At 36.9% G+C, this 22,324-nt stretch overlaps 1 protein-coding gene across 2 annotated transcripts in view; it reads right to left on the reverse strand.

Annotated features, from left to right (window-relative positions):
- Window positions 1-22,324, reverse strand: part of NF1 (neurofibromin 1) — a 248,098-nt gene that overhangs the window by 151,777 nt on the left and 73,997 nt on the right. For both annotated transcript variants that reach the window (XM_068978214.1, XM_068978213.1), the window contains exons 9-14: window positions 13,099-13,272; window positions 11,658-11,780; window positions 11,332-11,406; window positions 6,002-6,133; window positions 3,751-3,885; window positions 164-277 (exon numbers count right to left, since the gene is read on the reverse strand). In XM_068978214.1, the coding sequence (XP_068834315.1) occupies window positions 164-277; window positions 3,751-3,885; window positions 6,002-6,133; window positions 11,332-11,406; window positions 11,658-11,780; window positions 13,099-13,272 (753 nt within the window). The remainder of the gene's footprint in view (window positions 1-163; window positions 278-3,750; window positions 3,886-6,001; window positions 6,134-11,331; window positions 11,407-11,657; window positions 11,781-13,098; window positions 13,273-22,324) is intronic.

The following is a 22,324-nucleotide window of genomic DNA, read 5'->3' on the forward strand; positions in this document are numbered from 1 at the left end:
GAATACAGGCAATATTTTGTAGCAACTCTAAATGGAAAGTAACCATTAAAAGCTGGATAAAAAATTCTTAAGGAAAAAATTTTTAAGGAATAGACTTAAAAAAATGAGAATCTACATAGTTACAATATTATATTCAAGAGCCTAGAATTCATTTTCCCCTTACCTCCATTGCTTCCTGAGCAATCTCTGGCATGTGTGACTGAGGGACCAGTTGGACAAGCCCTGTAATTAATTCTGCAGTACTGCCTTGGGTTTCAGGCCCCTGTTTTCTTGGATTCTGCAAAGAAAAAAGCAAATTTAAATTAAAAACAAAATCACAGGACAGGGGCCAAAGGGTGGAGGGAATGGAGACTGACTGCTAATGGGTTTTAGGTTTATTTTTGAGGTGATAAAATGTTCTAGACCTAGATAGCGGTGATGGCTACACAACCTTGTATACATACCAAAACCCAAAGAATTGTCACTTTAAAAAGGCAAATTTCATCATACGTGAATTTTACCTCAAAAATAAACACTATAAGGTTTTTTAAAGTTAGAAAGCTGCTTTGAGGGAGATGGGAGGGGGGTTGATGATGAGGGGACACATGTGTACCCGTAGCTAATTCATGTCAATGTATAGCAAAAACCACCACAATATTGTAAAGTAATTACCCTCCAATTAAAATAAATAAACTAACTTTAAAAACTGCTCTTGTTAAGAATTCTCTTAATCTACATCTATACTTCTTCATTAATGTAAATAATATCCAGAGAAAATTCTAATTAAAACAAAAACTAGGTACTAGCTTTTCATAAGAAATTATATCAATAATAGGAGAAATAAATTTTTTTTCAACAACACTACATTGACTAAATAATATATCTCTGATTTGGAACTTATGGTTTTGGATCTCAAAACTACTGTGAGGAAAGGCAAAGTACATGCATGTTTGATGAGAACGACAGTTATCCGGTGTTGCCCTTTTGTCCAATACAAGGACCTAACCACATTCACATAACACTAGTAATATTAGTGTTAATGTTAATCCACACCTCCAGATACCCATACATGATACCCATATATCAGTAGAAAGATATTGTATACAAAGCAAAATGGTATATATAAATGTGAACGTCTACCTACTTAAAGAGACTAAAATGCTTCCTTGTAACTTGGAAGAATCTATTTCCATCTCAAGCATATATGGTTCATTTAAGTGAAGCCAATACAACTAGTGCCCTTATTTTATTTTGCTAACGCCCTTACCCCCATGCGCATGTGTGTATTTATGTATCAGAAAATAGGCCATTTTGAACTTTATATATATATATATATAATTTCAATTAAAAACAAAAGGTATAAAAGACAGCATCAAAAATAATCTGATCAACAAGTTTAAACTGCAAATGAAAAAGAACTATGAAGCTACATGCTGGTATGAGCACCTGTAACAGGAAAATGTGTTATAATTAGGAATGCTTCCTTAGGGCTGTGATAACAGCTCAGAATTAGTAGGAATTACTATGTAAAGAGGAGAGGAAAGCATACTGTAGGCAGAGGAACTGCAAGTGCATAGACAGGCAGGAAGGAATGTAGTAAGAGGGAGTGGAAGACAGGCCATCATAACTAGGGGAAAGAAGACAAATATAACTCTAGATGCTGCAGAGGTGACTGGTGGGAGTCAGAAGTTGCCTGGCCTTATAGGTCTATCAGGAGTTTAGTCTCTACCCTCAAAGCTATTTCAATCAAAAGATTTTAAGCTGGGCAGAAAGCATAATATTTGCTTTTTTCACTGTAACTGTAGTGGAGAGAAATGATTGAAAGAAAGCAGGAAATGATGTAAGCTGAACAACTAGGAAGCTTGAAAAATTCAGAGTAGTATGATTTAAGATAGAGATAGTAGAGACAGAAGACAATAAAAACAAATTACTTTAAAATATCATGATTGAGATCATTTAATAGTTCTTCCTATATTTATCCTACTTACAAAGATTTAGATTTTTTACAGGTAAAAATATACAATAATCAAATATTTACAATGAATCTTTCACTATTTTAACTTACCTTTCATTACTCTGAGAAAAGTTGTTTAACCACTAGATGGCACCAAAGAAAATAATTTCAACTTTGATCTGTTTCTGCCTGCTAATTTCAAACTTGGAAAATAGTATGTTTTGCTTAAATTCTTGCTCCAGTGTTAAAATATTTAACACAGAAGGCACTGGTGACTTTGATGCATTCTTTGATCCTGAGTTACGCCATGCAGAGTGATGCTAATATATGACATGCATGATGAAAAAACACCTCAAGTAATGTGTGCTACATAACAAAGAAATGAGGGGAAAAGGTATTTCACTCCTTTTATAAAGTCTTAATGATAGGTTTTAAGACTTTTTCCATACCAAAGTTCTAACAATTTCTTCTATCAGACTTCCAAATTTGGATGGGCTTTTCAAAGAGTTCAAAACAACATAGGCCATTCTGGGGGTCACTAATCCTTTTGGGAGTTGTTTCTCCTCCCTTTCTCAGAAAAAAATATTTTTTAAATTCAGGGGTTTCAAAGAACTCTTGAAACTATGGACATCAGTTTATAGACTTCTACAGTATAATAATTTGAAAAATATACCATCAAAATTAAAAGTATACTTAGCACTTAAGCCTGTTACTCAAAGCAACAGGAAATTGTTTTAGATACTGTTTTCCCAGGACTGGAAAATTCCACAGAGGTTAAATATGTTATGCTATGAGCTTCAAAATACATTTCTGCTATGTTTGGGGCATTAATAATATTAATGTTAACTGTATTTTAATAATAGTAATGACATCCTAACATTTATGTAGTACTCATTATACATTCAGCATTGTTCCTAAGAGCATGACATGTAATATCTCAGTCTGCTTAACAATATGAATTATTATCACAATATTTCAAACAAGAAAACTAAAGCACATGGATTTCCTTGGTGGTCCAGTGGTTAAGACTCCACACTTTCAAAGCAAGGGGCGTGCGTTCAATCCCTGGTTAGGGAACTGGTTCAACCCCTGGTCAGGGAACTAAGATGCTGCATGACCCGTGGTGTGGTCAAGAAAAAAAAGAAAACTAAAGCATAGAGAGGTTAAGTCACCCAAATCACATAGCTAATCAGTCTCCAGAGGCCATGCTTTTCAGCATTTCATATAACTACCACTCATTTTCATTTGTTAGTTCCAAATCATCTTGTGTATTACAGTAATGCTCTCAGGAATTTAATACCATCTCAGGCTGTGACCTGATACTTGAGTGCTAACCATACTCATTTTTATCTCTTCTTCCTCCCAATACAGTATAGGCAGGAAAAGTCAGTGATAATAAAAGGCTGATGACAGGAAGAAATAAGGATAGAAGAGCTCAATTTTTAGGCAACAGAGATTGGAGACTTAAAAAAAAAAAACAGATATAGGAAGCACTTGACTTATAGCTACTTCAGTATATCCAAACCCCATCCTAGGATTATATCTGAATAATACATAATCTGGTAGCAGGGTATGGACAGAAGATCTCACCAAAATGTTAGTTTAATGACAGGAAAAAATAAGGCAAAAGAGTAACAGCTGATCTAATTATATTAGTAATCTCTGTAAGTTCACTTTCTTAGGAATGTCAGGTTTCATGTACGATCAGGAAGGTTCAGTAAGTGTTCTTGAGCTAACAATCATCTTCAAGGTTTTGGCATTTCAGTTAAACCAAATTTAGTATAATAATTTCAAGGCATTATATAAGAACTACTCACACAAAGCAAGAGCTTCGGATCTGCATGAATTAGTTTCACCATGGACAAGAGAAGATACTTATAGCTTCTGGTCTCCAGGTCTGTAGGTTTTTCTTTAAATTTAAGGCTTGTTACTTTTTCTTTAAATGTAAGACTCTAAAAACAAAACCATGACATTCACCTTCTAAGAATCAGACATCAGAATCATGATAATAGCTATTCAACATTTTCAAATAAATCTATTTTTTAAAAAACTTCGAAAAATAAAGGGACATATTGTATAGCACCAAATGTGTGTTACTAGTAGAAACATTCAATAGAGAGTATAAGATTAACACAATCAAGCTTAAAAAGCAAATGAAAAGTATTTCTGCAACACCTATATTGTTCTTATTTTTGTTACCATTATTCAAGCTCTAAGTTGTATCTGACTCTTTGCAACCCCATGGACTACAGCACGGCAGGCTCCCTGGTCCTCCACTATCTCTGAGGTTGCTCAAATTCAGGCCCACTGAGTCAGTGATGCTATCTAGCATGCCATCCTCTGGCACCCCTTTCTCCTTCTGCCTTCCATCTTTCCCAGCATCAGGGTCTTTTTAAGTGAGTCAGCTCTTCATATCAGGTAGCCAAAGTATTGGAGCTTCAGCTTTAGCAACAGTTCTTCCAATGAATATTCAGGGTTGATTTCCTTTAGGATTGACTGATTTGATCTCCTTGCTGACCAAGGGATTCTCAAGTCTCTTCCAGCACCACAACTCGAAAGCATCAATTCTTCAGTGCTCAGCCTTCCTCTTACATTATTCTTATATAATCTTATATACATTCTTATATAATCTTGCAAAAAGTTTAAGTGAAAATCTGCTAAAATACTAAAATCTTTAAAATAAGGTTGGTTGACTCCTATGTTAAAAACAATTTTCCAAATGTTAAAACAGGGATAAAATATTTATTCTATAGCTCTCACAGATACAGTGAGTAACTCATGTAATAAAATATCTCATATACATATATATATAAACATTTCATAGAAACAATGATATTACCAACTGTAAGATGCATCATTATTTTATGTATCATAAGGAATGAAAACTGTCAACTGTAAGATACCATACAAATAAGATCTACTCCCAAATTCAGAAATGTTAAATAGGTGCTTCTTAGAATTGATGGAATATGCTAGACAGGCAATCTCTGTATTTAATAGTTTAACTTTTTCTTTTTCCTTTAATGGCATTCCATCTCTCAAGTTACAGAATGCATGTATTTTGCCAGAAGAACACTGATAGAACAAAGAAAGCTTTCTTTGAGAAAAATTCAGCATGGAAAATGTGTTTCAATTACAGAAATACTATTGTAGAATACTATAATTATGGATGCTATTCAACAAAAAATCCAACATTATATTCTGGATCCAATACTACCTTTTTATCTATTCTTATAAAGCATCTCCCCTTTTCTTTTAAAAGGAAACAAAATACATGCTTTTGGCATGTATGCTTTTATATGCACATAGTGTTCTTGCCTGGAGAATCCCAGGGACAGGGGAGCCTGGTGGGCTGCCATCTATGGGGTCGCACAGAGTCGGACACGACTGAAGCAACTTAGCAGCAGCAGCATATGCAAATACACAGATGGGAGATTATCCAGCATGTATTGACTCTTAATAAAAAATGTCCATGTAAACAAGCAGATGCATTATCTATAATACGCAGCAATTATTCCCAATGTTTATGTGTGAGAAAAGTGTTTTGTTATAATGCCCAAGAGCACTGAAGGGTTTTGCCCTTTTGTTTAATGAAATATGAGACATTTTTAAATATAAACTTTGAATTTTATTTCTAAATTCCTGTGTGCAATATGTAGCATCCAATGGGCAAAACCGTGAGTTAGCAGGAACATTCACTCTAGCCCAGGAGTCAGTTTCCCCTACTCATCCCCAAAAGATAAAGAGCTAATCAAAGTATTTTGATTCGTAAGGAAAAATTAAAGGAAAAAAAAACAAAAAAGAGAAAAGGTGACATTCACTAAGATTTTAACAGCATTTTGTTAGAAAATATCTCTAAGAAAAATAAGGTTAACTCACTGAAATAATGGAAAACACACATCATTGCAATTAGCATCGCAACAATACTGCAGTATTAGACGTACCACAATTCTTATGGAAAAGTCTTATTTGATTCTCTAAAATAATCAAAACAGCAAGAATGGAATAAACACACTGAAAAAATGCAGTCTCAAGAAGGCGGAATTCAAATTTCATGATTAATCTTACCGGTGCCATCCGTATTGCTGGGTGTGCTCCACAACCCTGGACTGCTTTATGAAGTGTTTCACCAAACATATTTCGAAGTTCAACTGAGTGGCAATATACAGCATCAATCTTAGGCCACCAATCCAATGCAGACTGGAGGAAAACAGAGACCATACGAAAGAAAAAGTCCAAATTTGCACGAGTTATATGCTCTGGTTATCACTGTGGTTTTATGGTTGATTACTTCGTAAGAAACTTTCTAAGACCATGCAAACAAACACTATGATTTCCGAAGTCTTCAAGTAATGTCTTTAATTCAAACACCAAACCATACATCTATTTTAAAATATCATAATGAACATGAGACAGATAGCCCACTGCATGAGCATGAACACATGAGACTGTCTTTTCTCACTGATAATCTAATGAATCTGAAAAACAAAGATTTAGAGAGCTAATTCTATAGCCAATCTTTTTTTCGTAAGTTTAATGTTTTATACATTTCAGAAACATATACATATATAGTATATATTTTCCCAAAGCAAGAATGCTGTTATCAGTTTTAAAAGAGATCAGTGGTTCAACACAGTGTTGAAGGAATATGTGGTAAACTATTACTTATACGCCTACAGACAAACAGCAATGATAATTACAACATGAAATTAGTAAATGAGATAAAGCTATTAGTAAACCTATAATCTTAAATTGATATGCAGTGATGGCACAATACAAGAGCAGACTAATGATCACCACAAAGACAAAATGATCATAGCTAAATATTTTTAAAGGTAACTGGTTTTTTTATGTAAATATTTTCCTGTAGTTCAACTTGTTTAGCTTTGGTTCTAGTTTTTAGTGCCTATTTTATTTGAAAGTGTATCTTTCACTTTTAAATGAAGTAATAACTATATTATGAAAAATGACAACTGAAAATCACTAAAACTATTAACTTTGTCTCTTTGTGAATACAAAAATGACTGGATGAATTTTTCACTACATAATAGAGAGTATACAAGGAACAGGATTACCTAAAATACAGGCTTTATAATACTCCTGTAATAAAAAATACCTGAAAGAACAATTTGAAACAGGAGATAAGGGGATATAATAGCTTCATATCCTGTTCCCAAGTTCCTTCTAATTCAAAACTAAGCTAATTAAATTCTCAGCATTTAATTTTTTTAGCCCTAACCCTTAGAATATTTTGAGGCACATCGGGTTATATTACCTAAACCTCAGATTTTGGATTATGAACTCTATTTACTGGATTGTTGTTATTTAGTCACTACATTGTGTCTAACTCTTTTGTGACCTCACAGACTGTAACCCACCAGGTTCCTTCCATCCAAGAGATTTTCCAAGCAAGAATACTGGAGTGGGGAAAAAAAAAAAAAAGACTACTGGAGTGGGTTGCAATTTCCTACTCCAGAGAATCTTCTTGACTCAAAGATCAACCCACGTTTCCTGCTTGGCAGACGGATTCTCCACTTGGCAGGTGGAGCCACATCTATGAATGTGTGTGTGCGTGCTCAGTCGCATCCAACTCTCTGACTCCATCGACTGCAGCCTGCCTGCATCCCGTCCATGGGATTTTCCAGGCAAGAATACTGAAGTGGGTTGCCATTTCCTGCTTCAGGGGATCTTCACAACCCAGGGACTGAACCCATGTCTCTTGCATCTCCTGTATTGGCAGGCAGATTCTTTAACATTAGTGCCACCTGGGAACCCAAGACACAGCTACAGTGTATTATAAAACCAATTTACAAAATAAAATCAATACTTAATTCCATTCACAAAAAAACTTCAAAGCTGTGAGGGAAGAAACACTTTTATTTGGACAGTATGCTTGTCTCCATTTTTCTCTCAAATTCTTTATTTACTTCCTAACAAGTGATTAAGTTTTATTAGTTTAGTTATATAGTGAATTCCTTAAACTTTAGTCAATTTGGTCACCTGACTTGCCCAGGGCAATCAATACTCCTTGATTTCCATATACTTACTAATTTATACAGCTTGTGTTTATCAACTTAAAGTAACAAAAGCTGAATAATCACAAAATGCACTGAGATAAGGGTCCTCTGACTATGCTGAACTCATAATGTCAGAAACTGCTTAAAGACATATGCATCATCCCATGTAACATCCTATCCAAATTATTATGCCATTGTGATAGCTGCTGAAACTGTCTCATGGTACCAGGTATACCCTATGTGACTTTAACTTAAGATGTAGTTACTGACATAATTGCTATTTTATATAACAAATAAGGTCATTCATTTTAAAGTAAAAGATACACTTTCAAATAAAACAGGCACTAAAACCTGGACATCGTGTAGTTGGTAAAAATTTCAGGGTTCCAAGCAATGATTAAATATGTCCTTTCAGAAACTAGTCAATTAAAGTAGACATTCTTTTTTGTCCTTGAAAATCCTAAGTTTACTGTCAAGTAAATGGCAATACTTTTATAATATGAGCAAATCATATGGCAATTCTTCAAGATTATTTCAATAAATTTCACATGCCTTGGAAATAATTTCTCTCAGCAGAAAGAGATCATCTCATTCTCAATATGTGAACTATCCATAAGTAAACTACAGAAAATTGCTATAAGGAAAAAACAATAGCAAGTATTAAGCACTAGACCAGCTACAGCATGTTGCACTGATGGGTGAAATATTTGGTTCCTACTGTATATATTATTTCCCAATGATAACAACATATCTAAACTAACCTAAAGGAAGCCTATAAGGATTAAACACGTAACAAAGATTTTATAGCTAAAATTCATCACTTATGGCATTCCAAAATAAAAAAGATGACAGAACTACCCATACCATTTTCAAAACGGATAAAAAGCTCAAATTATAATCAAATTCGAACAGTTACTAGATTTTCAGATTTTTTAAGAAGAAACGGGGGGACTCTTTTAGACCTAAAACCAGTACTTGTGAACTGAATATGAGTATGTGTCACGAAAGCAAAACAAAACTGCAAACATTATTACTACTTCTACATAAACCCTCAAAACCACATCAGTAATAAAACTTTTATCTAATTTGAGAATGTGGTAATTTTTAAAAATCTGTGAACTGGCTAAAGAACGAAGGAAGAGAGCTCACGAGGTGTAAATGATTCACGAACCAAGAATCATTTAAAAGAAAATCTTTTACTATGAATAAATTTAAGATTAGGAGTTCAAATACCTAAGAAAAACTTTATGTGATTTCAAGACAACACATTTCTATAATAACTACATTCAGTGAATTCCATAATAGTCAATTCTATAAATTTGCTTATGTACACAAAGTCCTTTCCAGTCAGAAAATACTGTAGATTCAGTATGTATTAGCCTCAAACCAAAGGAAAGAAAAACCCTAACAAGAAACAATTTATCAAACAATATATTATGTTATGATAAAGTATCATTATCTAAGGTCCAACTTTAAAACTATTTTATAGACTCAAATTTATGCTCCTTTTCAAGCTACTCACTAAAAGGTTACTGATGCTTACTTAATATTTTAAAAGTTTATTCAATACAGGTTTTCTTTATAAAAATAGATTTCTTAGACGTGGCCTGATACAGACACACTCCACCTTCACACATGCAGTACGCATTCGAGTATAGGAGGATGCACAACCACTTCACCATACACACTGAGGCATGCATGAAGTGCCACTCCAGGCATGCTTTAGACCCACAAAGGAGCAGCTCAGCCACTTACAGCAGTGCCAAGTCCATGCTTGAAAGTGCTCTATATATTCAATTGTAGACAAAAATATTTCACAATTAAAGTAACTAGCCACAGAGTATCAAAAAAGTATATACTTGGGTTTATTAAATATAAGCTTTAAGCATTTATGTAAACCATCCACTCTAATAAATGGAATGTTTTTAGAATTATAAGCCAAAGGATAAAAAAAAATAGTAATATTTTATTTCTGAATTACATATAAAAGTGAAACATAAAAGTCATTGTTGTTTCTTTTCAAATAATGGCCTTGAAAATAAACCTTAAGGGCACAATGCCCTAGCTCATTACACTGGCAAAAGGAAAGCATAAAATTTTCTAAGTTTTTACTACAAATATACCTTATCTGCCATATCAGATTCATTAAACTTTCCCTTTTGAAAGAAACAGTAGTTAATGTTACTTCTACTTGTATCTGATCCTCAACTGAGAGAGGAATCATTCCCTCGGGCACTTTTAGTTATTCACAAAGTCTGGGGGCAGAGATGGGAGAGGAAGGAAGTGGCACAAATGGTACTTAATGAAATGAGGACCAAGGATACCAAATGTCCTACAATACACAAAGCAGTTCTGCATAACAAAGACTGTCCTGACCAAAAATGCTACTAGCACCCCAACTGAGAAAAATGAAATGCGTCACTAAATAGTTTTATTAATAGTTATTACTCTTCTGCAGGAATGGATAAAAGAAAATATGGCAGAATTTGGTATAATTCAATACATCCAAGGCAATGAAGGTGGGAAGGAATCTTTAACTCCCCAGAGACACACTCTTTAAATGAAATCTGACTATAAAGAGGACAAGTATACCTAAGTTAACAATGATTAAAGTCTTTTTTTAAGGGAGGAAAAAAGGAAAAAGTTGAACAATTTACATATACATGTGACTACCTAAAAATGGATGAAAGTGGAGCTACTATAAATAACACCTGAAAACCCTCAAAATATGATTTAGAAGAACAGAATTTTTTAAATCCCTGGTCCAAATATGGTAAGGTTACTATGTTTCCACTTAACATACTGACATCAGAGTTGAAGCCTTCACAAGTATCTTTTAATGAGTTAACTAACTTTGTCTGATATGTTTTTGTATCATATAAACACCCTGAAGTATCGTTTCATTTGTTTAAGGAAGAAAAGTACAAATATGACTCACCACTTTTCTTTAATGTACATAATGGGCTACAACATAAATACTGCTACTTTTAACTTAAACAGTAAGGTGACAATTCAGAATGTATCAAATGCTGGGAAACAGCTGAGTATTAAAATAATAAGTAGAGCTTTAGGATGAAAATGTTGTTATATTTTCAACGACACTGTTCTCAAGGGTTTTGGTCCAAAAATCTTTTTAGTTTAATCTTTCCAAAGGATCCTATTAACTTCATCTTCCTTCCAGTAAGGGTCCTGGGATCCAGATTAAATATGAAAAATACAATTGTATATCAGTTATTAGATAGAATCATGTATGAGAAATCATCCTGTATCATACATCTAAATTCAAAATCCTCTGTAAACCAGAAACATCTTTCTTAAAAAGAAATAAGATAGGAAGAAAGAAAAAATTTTAAGCAATTTAGCAATACCTTTTGGACTTACATTGGTGATGATTCGATGCAGTGAATTTACCAGCACATAGTGAAATGTAGAAGGGGAATTCTGAGCCAGGCAGATCTACAGAGAAAAGAAAAAAACAGTAAACTATTTCTATGAGAAAAATATACAGTAACATACACGAGGACAAAAGGAACAACAAAAAGGAAATGTTTAAAAAACCGAACATATTTTTTAGGATCTTGAAATTAACTTTAACATATAAAAAGAAATATTGATAGAGGTGCACTCTATCATCCTTCTACTCATTTAGCATTTATAAAGGATCAACGGTGTCAGTAAATGAAACTGATCCAAACCGATGCTCTCACCTTGAAGTGCTGGTTATTGTGAGGGCTTATCCGGAAGCAAGAGACAAGGCAGTCGATCATTAGGTCCACATCTGCTGGCTGACTGCCCCTCGAGAACGGCTTACTCGGATTAAACAGCAGGTTCTATGAAAATTCCAAGCGAAAACAAAAGCTTTTCACGCAGTGTTTTTTTCTACTAGTATTTAATAACAGCGTATCATCCACACAGATGGTACTAACATGTAGTTGCCAGAAGAAACATAAAGTCCTAATATTGTGGCTCATGATAAAATTCTTACTAGACCACATATGGTTCCTTTCAGGCCCAAATTTCTATATTATTTTATACCCAAGTCTGGATATTTACGGAAATTTAAGAAAAGTGGTTAATTCTGTTTTCTTCATATTTTAAGCCACTTAATGTAGCCTGAGGAGCAGTAGCAAAAGCAGGTCCTATGAATTTTAAAAAGTAAAAGTGAAAGTCAGTTCAGTTCAGTTCAGTCCAGTTGTTCAGTCCGTGTCCGACTCTGCGACCCCATGAACTGCAGCATGCCAGGCGTCACAGAGTTTACTCAAACTCACGTCCATCGAATCGGTGCTGCCATCCAGCCACCTCATCCTCTGTCGTCCCCTTCTCCTCGTGCCTCCAGCCCTTCACAGCATCACAGTCTTTTTCAATGAGTCAACTCTTCCCATGAGGTGGCCAAAGTACTGGAGTTTCAGCTTCACCATCAGTCCTTCCAATGAACACCCAGGACTGATCTCCTTTAGGATGGACTGGTTGGATCTCCTTGCAGTCCAAGGGACTCTCAAGACTCTTCTCCAACACCACAGTTCAAAAGCATCAACTCTTGGGCGCTCAGCTTTCTTCACAGTCCAACTCTCACATCCATACATGACCACTGGGAAAACCATAGCCTTGACTAGATGGACCTTTGTTGGCAAAGTAATCTCTCTGCTTTTCAATATGCTGTCTAAGTTGGTCATAACTTTCCTTCCAAGGAGTGAGCATCTTTTAATTTCATGGCTGCAATCACCATCTGCAGTGATTTTGGAGCCCCAAAAAATAAAGTCTGACACTGTTTCCATTGTTTCCCCATCTATTTCCCATGAAGTGATGGGACCAAATGCCATGATCTTAGTTTTCTGAACGTTGAGCTTTAAGTCACTTAGTCGTGTCCAACTCTGTGCAATTCCATGGACTATACAGTATAATATTCTTCAGGCCAGAATATTAGAGTGGGTAGCCATTCCCATCTCCAGGGGATCTTTCCAACCCAGGAATCAAACCCATGTCTCCTGCATTGCAGGCAGATTCTTTACCAGCTTAGCCACAAGGAAGAAGACTCAGAACTTTTGTGTTAGCAATGATCTTCAAAATAAACTAGTACAGTATTTAAACGAGATTTATTTTTCATTTAATATTTTTAAGTTTGTATAAGAGAAATAATAAGCACGTTACCTTAAGATCAACCACCATGGACTGAACCAGTAGAAAGATGACAGAGTTATCTTCCCAATTGATGTAAGTACTTGCTTTACACAGTTTGACACAGGCGATTGCAGCACTTTCAGTGAGCTGCCTGCTTCCTCCATGGCCGGCAAGTGCTTTTCGCAGACTGTCCAGAAACAACTTCTACAAAATTCAAATACAGCAATGAGATAATATATGAAATTTCTTGGATTTCAGACTGATCTAGTAAAGTAGCAAATTATCAGCCACTAAAAACTGTACTCTCTATAGAAATACTGATACATAATTGATACTCGTGATTTTAAATTTCATAATTTTAAGTAGTTGTCATAATTTAAACAATTCTTGAATCCAAAAAAAAAAAAAAAAAGGATTTGTTCTTCCCTTTGTTTGCTGAATTATTAAAAGAACATGAGAAATAGTCCTTCCCAAACAATGTAGTTGACTTCTCAACCCTGAATTTAGCGGATCAAATTCTCTTTCTATATTACCTTTAATTTCTAAACACTATTCTTTCTTGGTTATGGTCTATCTCAAACTGTTCCATCTTTACCTAAAATTCCAGGCTATGTTCAACCTTCAGCCTTCTAACTAAGGATACAATAGATTGAAAGCTGTTCTATTGCTCTAAATTCCATTCTTCCCAGAATATTATACAGCTTGTAGAACACAGCTCTCTGACCTGGGATCGGACTGGGGTTCTCTGCATTGGGAGCACAGAGTCTTAGCCACTGGACCACCAGGGAAGTTCCTAATCTTTAGATTTTTTCTAATTGCCTAAAGAATAAAGTTGAAACTCAAACTGGCTCACAATGTCTTCCAGATTACTCACTATCTGCTCTTCACCTTCACTTATAACTGCCTGTGAGAACCTTCCATTTTCTAGCTAACTTTTCTGAATATACCTTCAACATTTTTAGATCTATTTTCTTGATTTCCCTGGCTTGAATACTACTCATCTTTCTCTAATCTAAATTACTTTCTTATTTCAAGTTCAACTAAGGTTCCACACCTCTTCCATAAAACTTTCCTCACTATTCAAGCTTTATCTGAATAAATAAATACCTGGTAAACAGGTATTCTTGAAAAATAATTTTTTATCCATAAAGAAATAACTTGGAATTCTAGGCAGACAGCAGTCTAAGCTATCCTTGACTCCCGATTTTCCCCCTAGCTCCTTTATTCCTTGGTCTCCACGTTCATCTGTTTCTGGAGTTACAGTTATATTTCTCAGCCTCTCTTACAGTTAAATATGGCTATATGAATGAGCTCAATCAATGGAATGTGAATGAAAGTGATCCATGCCATTTAAGGGCCTGGCCCACAGAAATCCTCAGCATGCCTTTTTCCATGCTATCTTTTTTCCTTCTGGCTGGCAGAATGGAAACAACTCCTATAAAAGCCATGTATGAAAAAAAATGGCAGAATCTTTACTGGCCAAGGTCCTAAGAAATCACAAAGAGGGAGACTGTCCTGCAGAGCTACTCAGTACTATTTCATTAAGTATAAGAAAGTTCTATTGTGTTGAGCTGTTATACTATCTACCCTAATACAGATAGTAATACAACTAAAAATAATAATAAAATTTAGAAGTTGAAAAAAGAGAACTGCTTTTCACATATGATCTGCAGTCTAGGACTCGACTGATTAAAGCCTGATCTGACCTGTTTAGGGTTCTATTTATTTGTTGTTTAATGCCTTGCTTCTGTTATACTGAAGTGCTAAGCATGATTTCAGCTATAGCACCAGCTGCAATGAACCGCGCAGAAGCGTGGCCGAGAGGAGCTACCCCTCGCCCAAGGTCAGGGGCGGTGACCCAGAGTGCCAGGCTGCGACGGCGCAGCAGCAGCCGAGAGGAGCTACCCCACGTCTGAGGTTGGGGCGGCGGCCAAGAGGAGCTACCCCACATCCAAGGTCAGGGGTGGCAGCCGAGAGGAGCTAACCCACGCCAGAGGTCAGGGGTGGCGGCTGAGAGGAGCAACCTCACGTCCAAGGAAAGGTGGCTGTGTGGGGGCAGGAGGGCCGAGAGGAGCTACTCCACATTCGAGGTCGGCGGGGGGGGCGGTCCTGAGGAGATATCCCTCATCCAAGGTAAGGAGCAGCGGCTGCGCTTTGCTGGAGCAGCCGTGAAGAGATACCCCACGTCCAAGGTATGAGAAACCCAAGTAAGACAGTAGGTGTTGCCAGAGGGCATCAGAGAGCAGACACACTGAAACCATAATCACAGAGAACTAACCAATCTGATCACACGGACCACAGCCTTGTCTAACTCAATGAAACTCAGCCATGCTGTATGGGGTCACCCAAGACCGCCAGTCATGGTGGAGAGGTCTGACAGAATGTGGTCCACTCGAGAAGGGAGTGGAAAACCACTTCAGTATTCTTGCCTCAAGAATTCCATGAACAGTATGAAAAGTCAAAAAGATAGGATGCTGAAAGAGGAACCCCCCAGGTCTGTAAGTGTCCAGTACGCTACTGGAGATCAGTGGAGAAGTAACTCCAGAAAGAATGAAGAGATGGAGCCAAAGCAAAAACAATACCCAGCTGTGGATGTGACTGGTGATAGGAGCAAGGTCCAGTGCTGTAGGGAGCAATATTGCATAGGAACCTGGAATGTCAGGTCCATGAATCAAGGCAAATTGGAAGTGGTCAAACAGGAGATGGCAAGAGTGAACGTCGACATTCTAGGAATCAGTGAACTAAAATGCACTGGAACGGGTGAATTTAACTCAGATGACCATTACATCTACTACTACAGGCAGGAATTCCTTAGGAGAAATGGAGTAGCCATCATGGTCAAAAGCAGTCCGAAATGCAGTACTTGGATGTAATCTCAAGAACGGCACAATGATCTCTGTTTCCAAGGCAAACCATTCAATATCACAGTAATCCAAGTCTATGCCCCAACCAGTATCGCTAAAGAAGCTGAAGTTGAATAGCTCTATGAAGACCTACAAGACCTTTTAGAACTAACACCCAAAAAAGATGTCGTTTCATTATAGGGGACTGGAATGCAAAAGTAGGAAGTCAACAAACACCTGGGGTAACAGGCAAATTTGGCCTTGGAATATGGAATGAAGCAGGGCAAAGGCCAATAAGAGTTTTGCCAAGACAACGCACTGGTCATAGCAAAGACCCTCTTCCAACAACACAAGAGAAGACTCTACACATGGACATCACCAGATGGTCAACACCAAAATCAGATTGATTATATTCTTTGGAGCAAAGATGGAGAAGTTCTATACAGTCGGCAAAAACAAGACCGGGAGCTGACTGTGGCTCAGATCATGAACTCCTTATTGCCAAATTGAGACTTAAATTGAAGAAAGTAGGGAAAACCACTAGACCATTTAGGTATGACCTAAATCAAATCCCTTATAATTATACAGTGGAAGTGAGAAATAGATTTAAGGGACTAGATCTGATAGACAGAATGCCTGATGAACTATGGACGGAGGTTCGTGACATTGTACAGGAGACAGGGATCAAGACTATCCCCAAGAAAGAGTAATGCAAAAAAGCAAAATGGCTGTCTGAGGAGGCCTAACAAATAGCTGTGAAAAAAAGAGAAGTGAAAAGCAAAGGAAAAAGGAAAGATACAAGCATCTGAATGCAGAGTTCTGAAGAATAGCAAGGAGAGATAAGAAAGCCTTCCTCAGCGATCAATGAAAAGAAATAGAGGAAAACAACAGAATGGGAAAGACCAGAGATCTCTTCAAGAAAATTACAGATACCAATGGAACATTTCATGCAAAGATGGGCACAATAAAGGACAGAAATGGTATGGACCTAACAGAAGCAGAAGATATTAAGAAGAGGTGGCAAGAATACACAGAAGAACTGTACAAAAAAGATCTTCACGACCCAGATAATCACGATGGTGTGATCACTCACCTAGAGCCAGACATCCTGGAATGTCTGGGCCTGTCAAGTGGGCCTTAGGAAGCATCACTACAAACAAAGCTTAGTGGAGGTGACGGAATACCAGTTGAGCTATTTCAAATCCTAAAAAATGACGCTGTGAAAGTGCTGCACTCAACATGCCAGCAAATTTGGAAAACTCAGCAGAGGCCACAGGACTGGAAAAGGTCAGTTTTCATTCCAATCCCAAAGAAAGGCAATGCCAAAGAATGCTCAAACTACCGCACAATTACACTCATCTCACGCTAGTAAAGTGATGCTTAAAATTTTCCAAGCCAGGCTTCAGCAATACGTGAACCGTGAACTTCCAGATGTTCAAGCTGGTTTTAGAAAAGGCAGAGGAACCAGAGATGAAATTGCCAACATCCGCTGGATCATCAAATAAGCAAGCGAGTTCTAGAAAAACATCTATTTCTGCTTTATTGACTATGCCAAAGCCTTTGATTGTGTGGATCACAATAAACTGTAGAAAATTCTGAGAGAGATGGGAATACCAGACCACCTGACCTTCCTCTTGAGAAACCTATATGCAGGTCAGGAAGCAACAGTTAGAACTGGACATGGAACAACAGTTCAGTTCAGTCGCTCAGTCATGTCCAACTCTTTGCAACCCCATGAATCACAGCACACCAGGCCTCCCTGTCCATCACCAACTCCCGGAGTTCACTCAGACTCACGCCCATCGGGTCAGTGATGCCATGCAGCCATCTCATCCTGTTGTCCCCTTCTCCTCCTGCCCCCAATCCCTCCCAGCATCAGAGTCTTTTCCAATGAGTCAACTCTTCACATGAGGTGGCCAAAGTACTGGAGTTTCAGCTTTAGCATCATTCCTTCCAAAGAAATCCCAGGGCTGATCTCCTTCAGAATGGACTGGTTGGATCTCCTTGCAGTCCAAGGGACTCTCAGGAGTCCTCTCCAACACCACAGTTCAAAAGCATCAATTCTTCGGCGCTCAGCCTTCCTCATAATCCAACTCTCACATCCATACATGACCACAGGAAAAACCATAGCCTTGACTAGACGGACCTTAGTCAGCAAAGTAATGTCTCTGCTTTTGAATATACTATCTAGGTTGGTCTTAACTTTTCTTCCAAGGAGTAAGCATCTTTTAATTTCATGGCTGCAATCACCATCTGCAGTGATTTTGGAGCCCAGAAAAGTAAAGTCTGACACTGTTTCCACTGTTTCCCCATCTATTTCCCATGAAGTGATAGGACCGGATGCCATGATAGGAAAAGGAGTACCTCAAGGCTGTGTATTGTTACCCTGCTTATTTAACTTATATGCAGAGTACATCATGAGAAATGCTGGGCTGGAAGAAACACAAGCTGGAATCAAGATTGCTGGGAGAAATATCAATAACCTCAGATATGCAGATGACACCACCCTTATGGCAGAAAGTGAAGAGGAACTAAAAAGCCTCTTGATGAAAGTGAAAGAGGAGAGTGAAAAAGTTGGCTTAAAGCTCAACATTCAGAAAACAAAGATCATGGCATCTGGTCCCATCACTTCATGGGAAATAGATGGAGAAACAGTGTCAGACTTTATTTTTGGGGGCTCCAAAATCACTGCAGATGGTGACTGCAGCCATGAAATTAAGACGCTTACTCCTTGGAAGAAAAGTTATGACCAACCTAGACAGCACATTCAAAAGCAGAGATGTTACTTTGCCGACTAAGGTCCATCTAGTCAAGGCTATGGTTTTCCCAGTGGTCATGTATGGATGTGAGAGTTGGACTGTGAAGAAAGCTGAGCACCGAAGAATTGATGCTTTTGAACTGTAGTGTTGGAGAAGAGTCTTGAGAGTCCCTTGGACTGCAAGGAGATCCAACCAGTCCATCCTAAAGGAGATCAGTCCTGGGTGTTCATTGGAAGGACTGATGCTGAAGCTAAAACTCCAGTACTTTGGCCACCTCACGCAAAGAGTTGACTCATTGGAAAAGACTGTGATGCTGTGAAGGATTGAGGGCAGGAGGAGAAGGGGATGACAGAGGATGAGATGGTTGGATGGCAGCACCGACTCGATGGACATGAGTTTGGGTAAACTCCGGGATTTGGTGATGGACAGGGAGGCCTGGCGTGCTGTGATTCATGGGGTCACAAGGAGTCAGACACAACTGAGCGACTGAAATGAACTGACTGAAGCATGATTACCAAAGCCTGGGAGGATCTCTGCCACCATGCCAAACACTACCTGTGGGAGCCCAGCCAGTAAAATCAAGCATTTCTCACAGGATACTATCTCAAGCCACCTATAGGGTAGTTCCAAGAGTCGTTTTAAAGATTTATATTAAATTCTGTGCCCAACTGAAATGATATACATTCTCCTGTGATGACTGTGGGACACCTTTTTTAAACAAATATGTACCACTATTTTCTAACCACAATTAAATTTTTTAAATCACCCCAAAACTAACAATTTGGAAACTATAAAACATTCCTCTAAGTCTAATATGGTATCATTATTTAAGAGAAATCAGAGATTTAAAACTACGAAAATTAAGAACACTTCATGTGAAAACCAAGACCGCTGCAAAAAAGTAAATTCAAAGCCTTTAGAAAGTTCTACAATTTTTTAAAAAGCTGAAAATAGATGAACTAAACCATTACCTCAAAAAATAAATGCTAGAAAATATAAAGTTATAAGACCAAGTTTTTAAAGGCCCACAGTATAAATAAACTCTAGTAAACATATTAGAAATGAGGAAACTCATAAACACGGGTACTAAAAAAAATAATTAGAAGATAGTATATAAATATTATAAACATACTGTCTACCTATTTATATATTATAAATAAAATATGCAGACATAGATATACATAACTCTTTATTGATAAAACTGAAAAATATATCTTCTATCAAAGAATAAACTGTTAAGTTACCTTAAAAGAGACAAAAGTTCCTCAAAAAAAAAAAAAAGCTAACTATTCACACTGAAAGGGTTGAGTAAATGAGGCTCATTAGTGTAACAGAATATTACCAAATACTTATATGAATGTGTTAGATCTCTTATCAACTATTTTGAGGAACAGATAAAATTGGCTTTTAAGTAAACAGAGTAAGATGCAGAGTATATGTATAAAATTATTTCATTTAAAAAATATAACAACCATCATATATGTGTACGTATTTTCATACAAATGTTTGTATGACCAAGTAGATATGAATCGAAGGATACACCTATGAACAAAGGATAACCATTAACACTCATTAGCACATTAGAAATATGATTAGAAAAGAGAAAAAATTAAAAATAATACATTTTTTAAAACTAGAAAGATTTAAGATCTAAATTGTTTAACCTAGCAAAGTACTAAAAAATATATATATACATGCTCAGTTGCTTCAGAATACTGGAGTAGGTTGCCATGCCCTCCTCCAGGGGATCTTCCCAAAAGAGGGATTGAACCCAGGTCTCTCGCATTGCAGGTGGACGCTTTACTGTCTGAGCCAGCAGGGAAGCCCAAGAATACTGGAGTGGGTTGCCGCGCCCTCCTCCTGAATTGCACGCAGGCACACGTGTGCACACGCTTCCTGGCGGCATTAGGGTAATGAGCCCGCCCACCAATGCAGAAGACATAGAGGATGTGGACTCGATCCCTGGGTAGGGAAGATACCCTGGAGGAGGGCATGGCAGCCCACTCCAGTATTCTCGCCTGGAGAACCCCACGGACAGAGAAGCCTGGAGGCTACAGTCCAAAGGGTAGCAAAGAGTTGGACATGACTGAAGCGACTTAGAACAGAACAGCACATATATACATATGCCTATTTCAAAACTCTTGGGTAGTGCCAGACACAAAGGTCACATAGCATATGACTCCATTTATACGAAATGTCCAGAATAAGCAAATACAGAGACAGAACATAGATCAGTGGCTGCCAGGGACTGGGGTGAAAGTGGAATAATGAATGACTGTTAACAGGCATAAGGTGTTTTGTGGTGATGGTGAAAATTTTCTGGAATTAGATAGCGGTAATGATTACACAACTTTGGGTTGAGTACACTAAAAACCACTGAATTATACACTTTAAAAGGTAAATCTTTTAGTATGTGAATTATATCTCAATAAAATGAATAAACAAATCTTGGAGAGGAGAGAACTGACCCAAAAAGCTAGGGAAAAAAAGAGCAAAACTGAGTGGACTTCACAGAAATTTTAAATACCTAAATAGCAAAAACAAAAACCCATAAACAAAGTTTAAAAAGAGAAACCAAGTAAAAAAATGTACAGACACTCTACAAATCAATAAAAGACAAATAATTCAACAGAAAAATGAGTGATTCACAGAAGATAAACAAATGACTAATAAGCATTTGGAAAGATGTAGCTGTGATTATTAAAATACAAATTCACTTAAGAGCACTAGTGAACTCAAAACAGCTTTCTACCTATGTGTATTTTCCCAATAAACACAAACAAACAAAAAAGAAAATATTAAAGGAGTCCAAAACAATGAAACATGAAAAATGGTGTCCTTATAAATGGGTAAATTGGAATATAGATCTAAGAAGAGCACCAAAGCATCACAGACTCCCAAGGATTATCCAGTTCATTTATTTACCAGTCAATGCATAAATTCCCTACACAATATCTCTACAAAGTGTTGAATTCATTCAGCTGATTTTGAACATCTCCATCTACAGGAAACTCATGCAGAAGTCCATTTCATGCTTAGTCGGCTAAGGGTATTTCTCCCAGTATCAAAAATATATAAATTTTAAATATTTATATTACAAAGAATGTATTCTCAAAACAAACTGCATAAAGAAATTCAAATAAAACAATAAGGTTAAATACCCAGTTCTTATTTTTAAAAAATTATGAGCCCCTAAGAATTATCAGTTGTTACAGTGCCAAGTGCACTACAGATGGCATATGTGGTACCCTGCTTTCCTAATAAAATGCTGTGAAAACTGTTCTAGAATGCCTACAATGAGTTACCAGGCAATTTCATTAGCACCAAGTGGACACAAACCTAAGTACATGCAAAGACACCATAAAAGTGATGAATTTTAGTAGGGTAACCCTTACAGTGATCATTATAGAAAACTATGTTTAATACTATGTTTAATATTATCCTTTCTGGCAAAAGAATGCAACTATGGGGTCGTTTTAAATCTTTAATCAATGAGGGTTATCACTAACACCATATTTTTCCTCCAACTAAATTTATGTCCAAGTATGTCTCTGCTAAGGCCAGCAAAAAAAATACCCACAACGATGCAACTAGAATTCGACATAATGCTAAGCTTAAAGAAATATATACCTTGAGTAAAGTAAATTGCTTCAT

This window comes from Capricornis sumatraensis, chromosome 8 (genome assembly GCF_032405125.1).
Source record: "Capricornis sumatraensis isolate serow.1 chromosome 8, serow.2, whole genome shotgun sequence".
Taxonomy (NCBI): domain Eukaryota; kingdom Metazoa; phylum Chordata; class Mammalia; order Artiodactyla; family Bovidae; genus Capricornis; species Capricornis sumatraensis.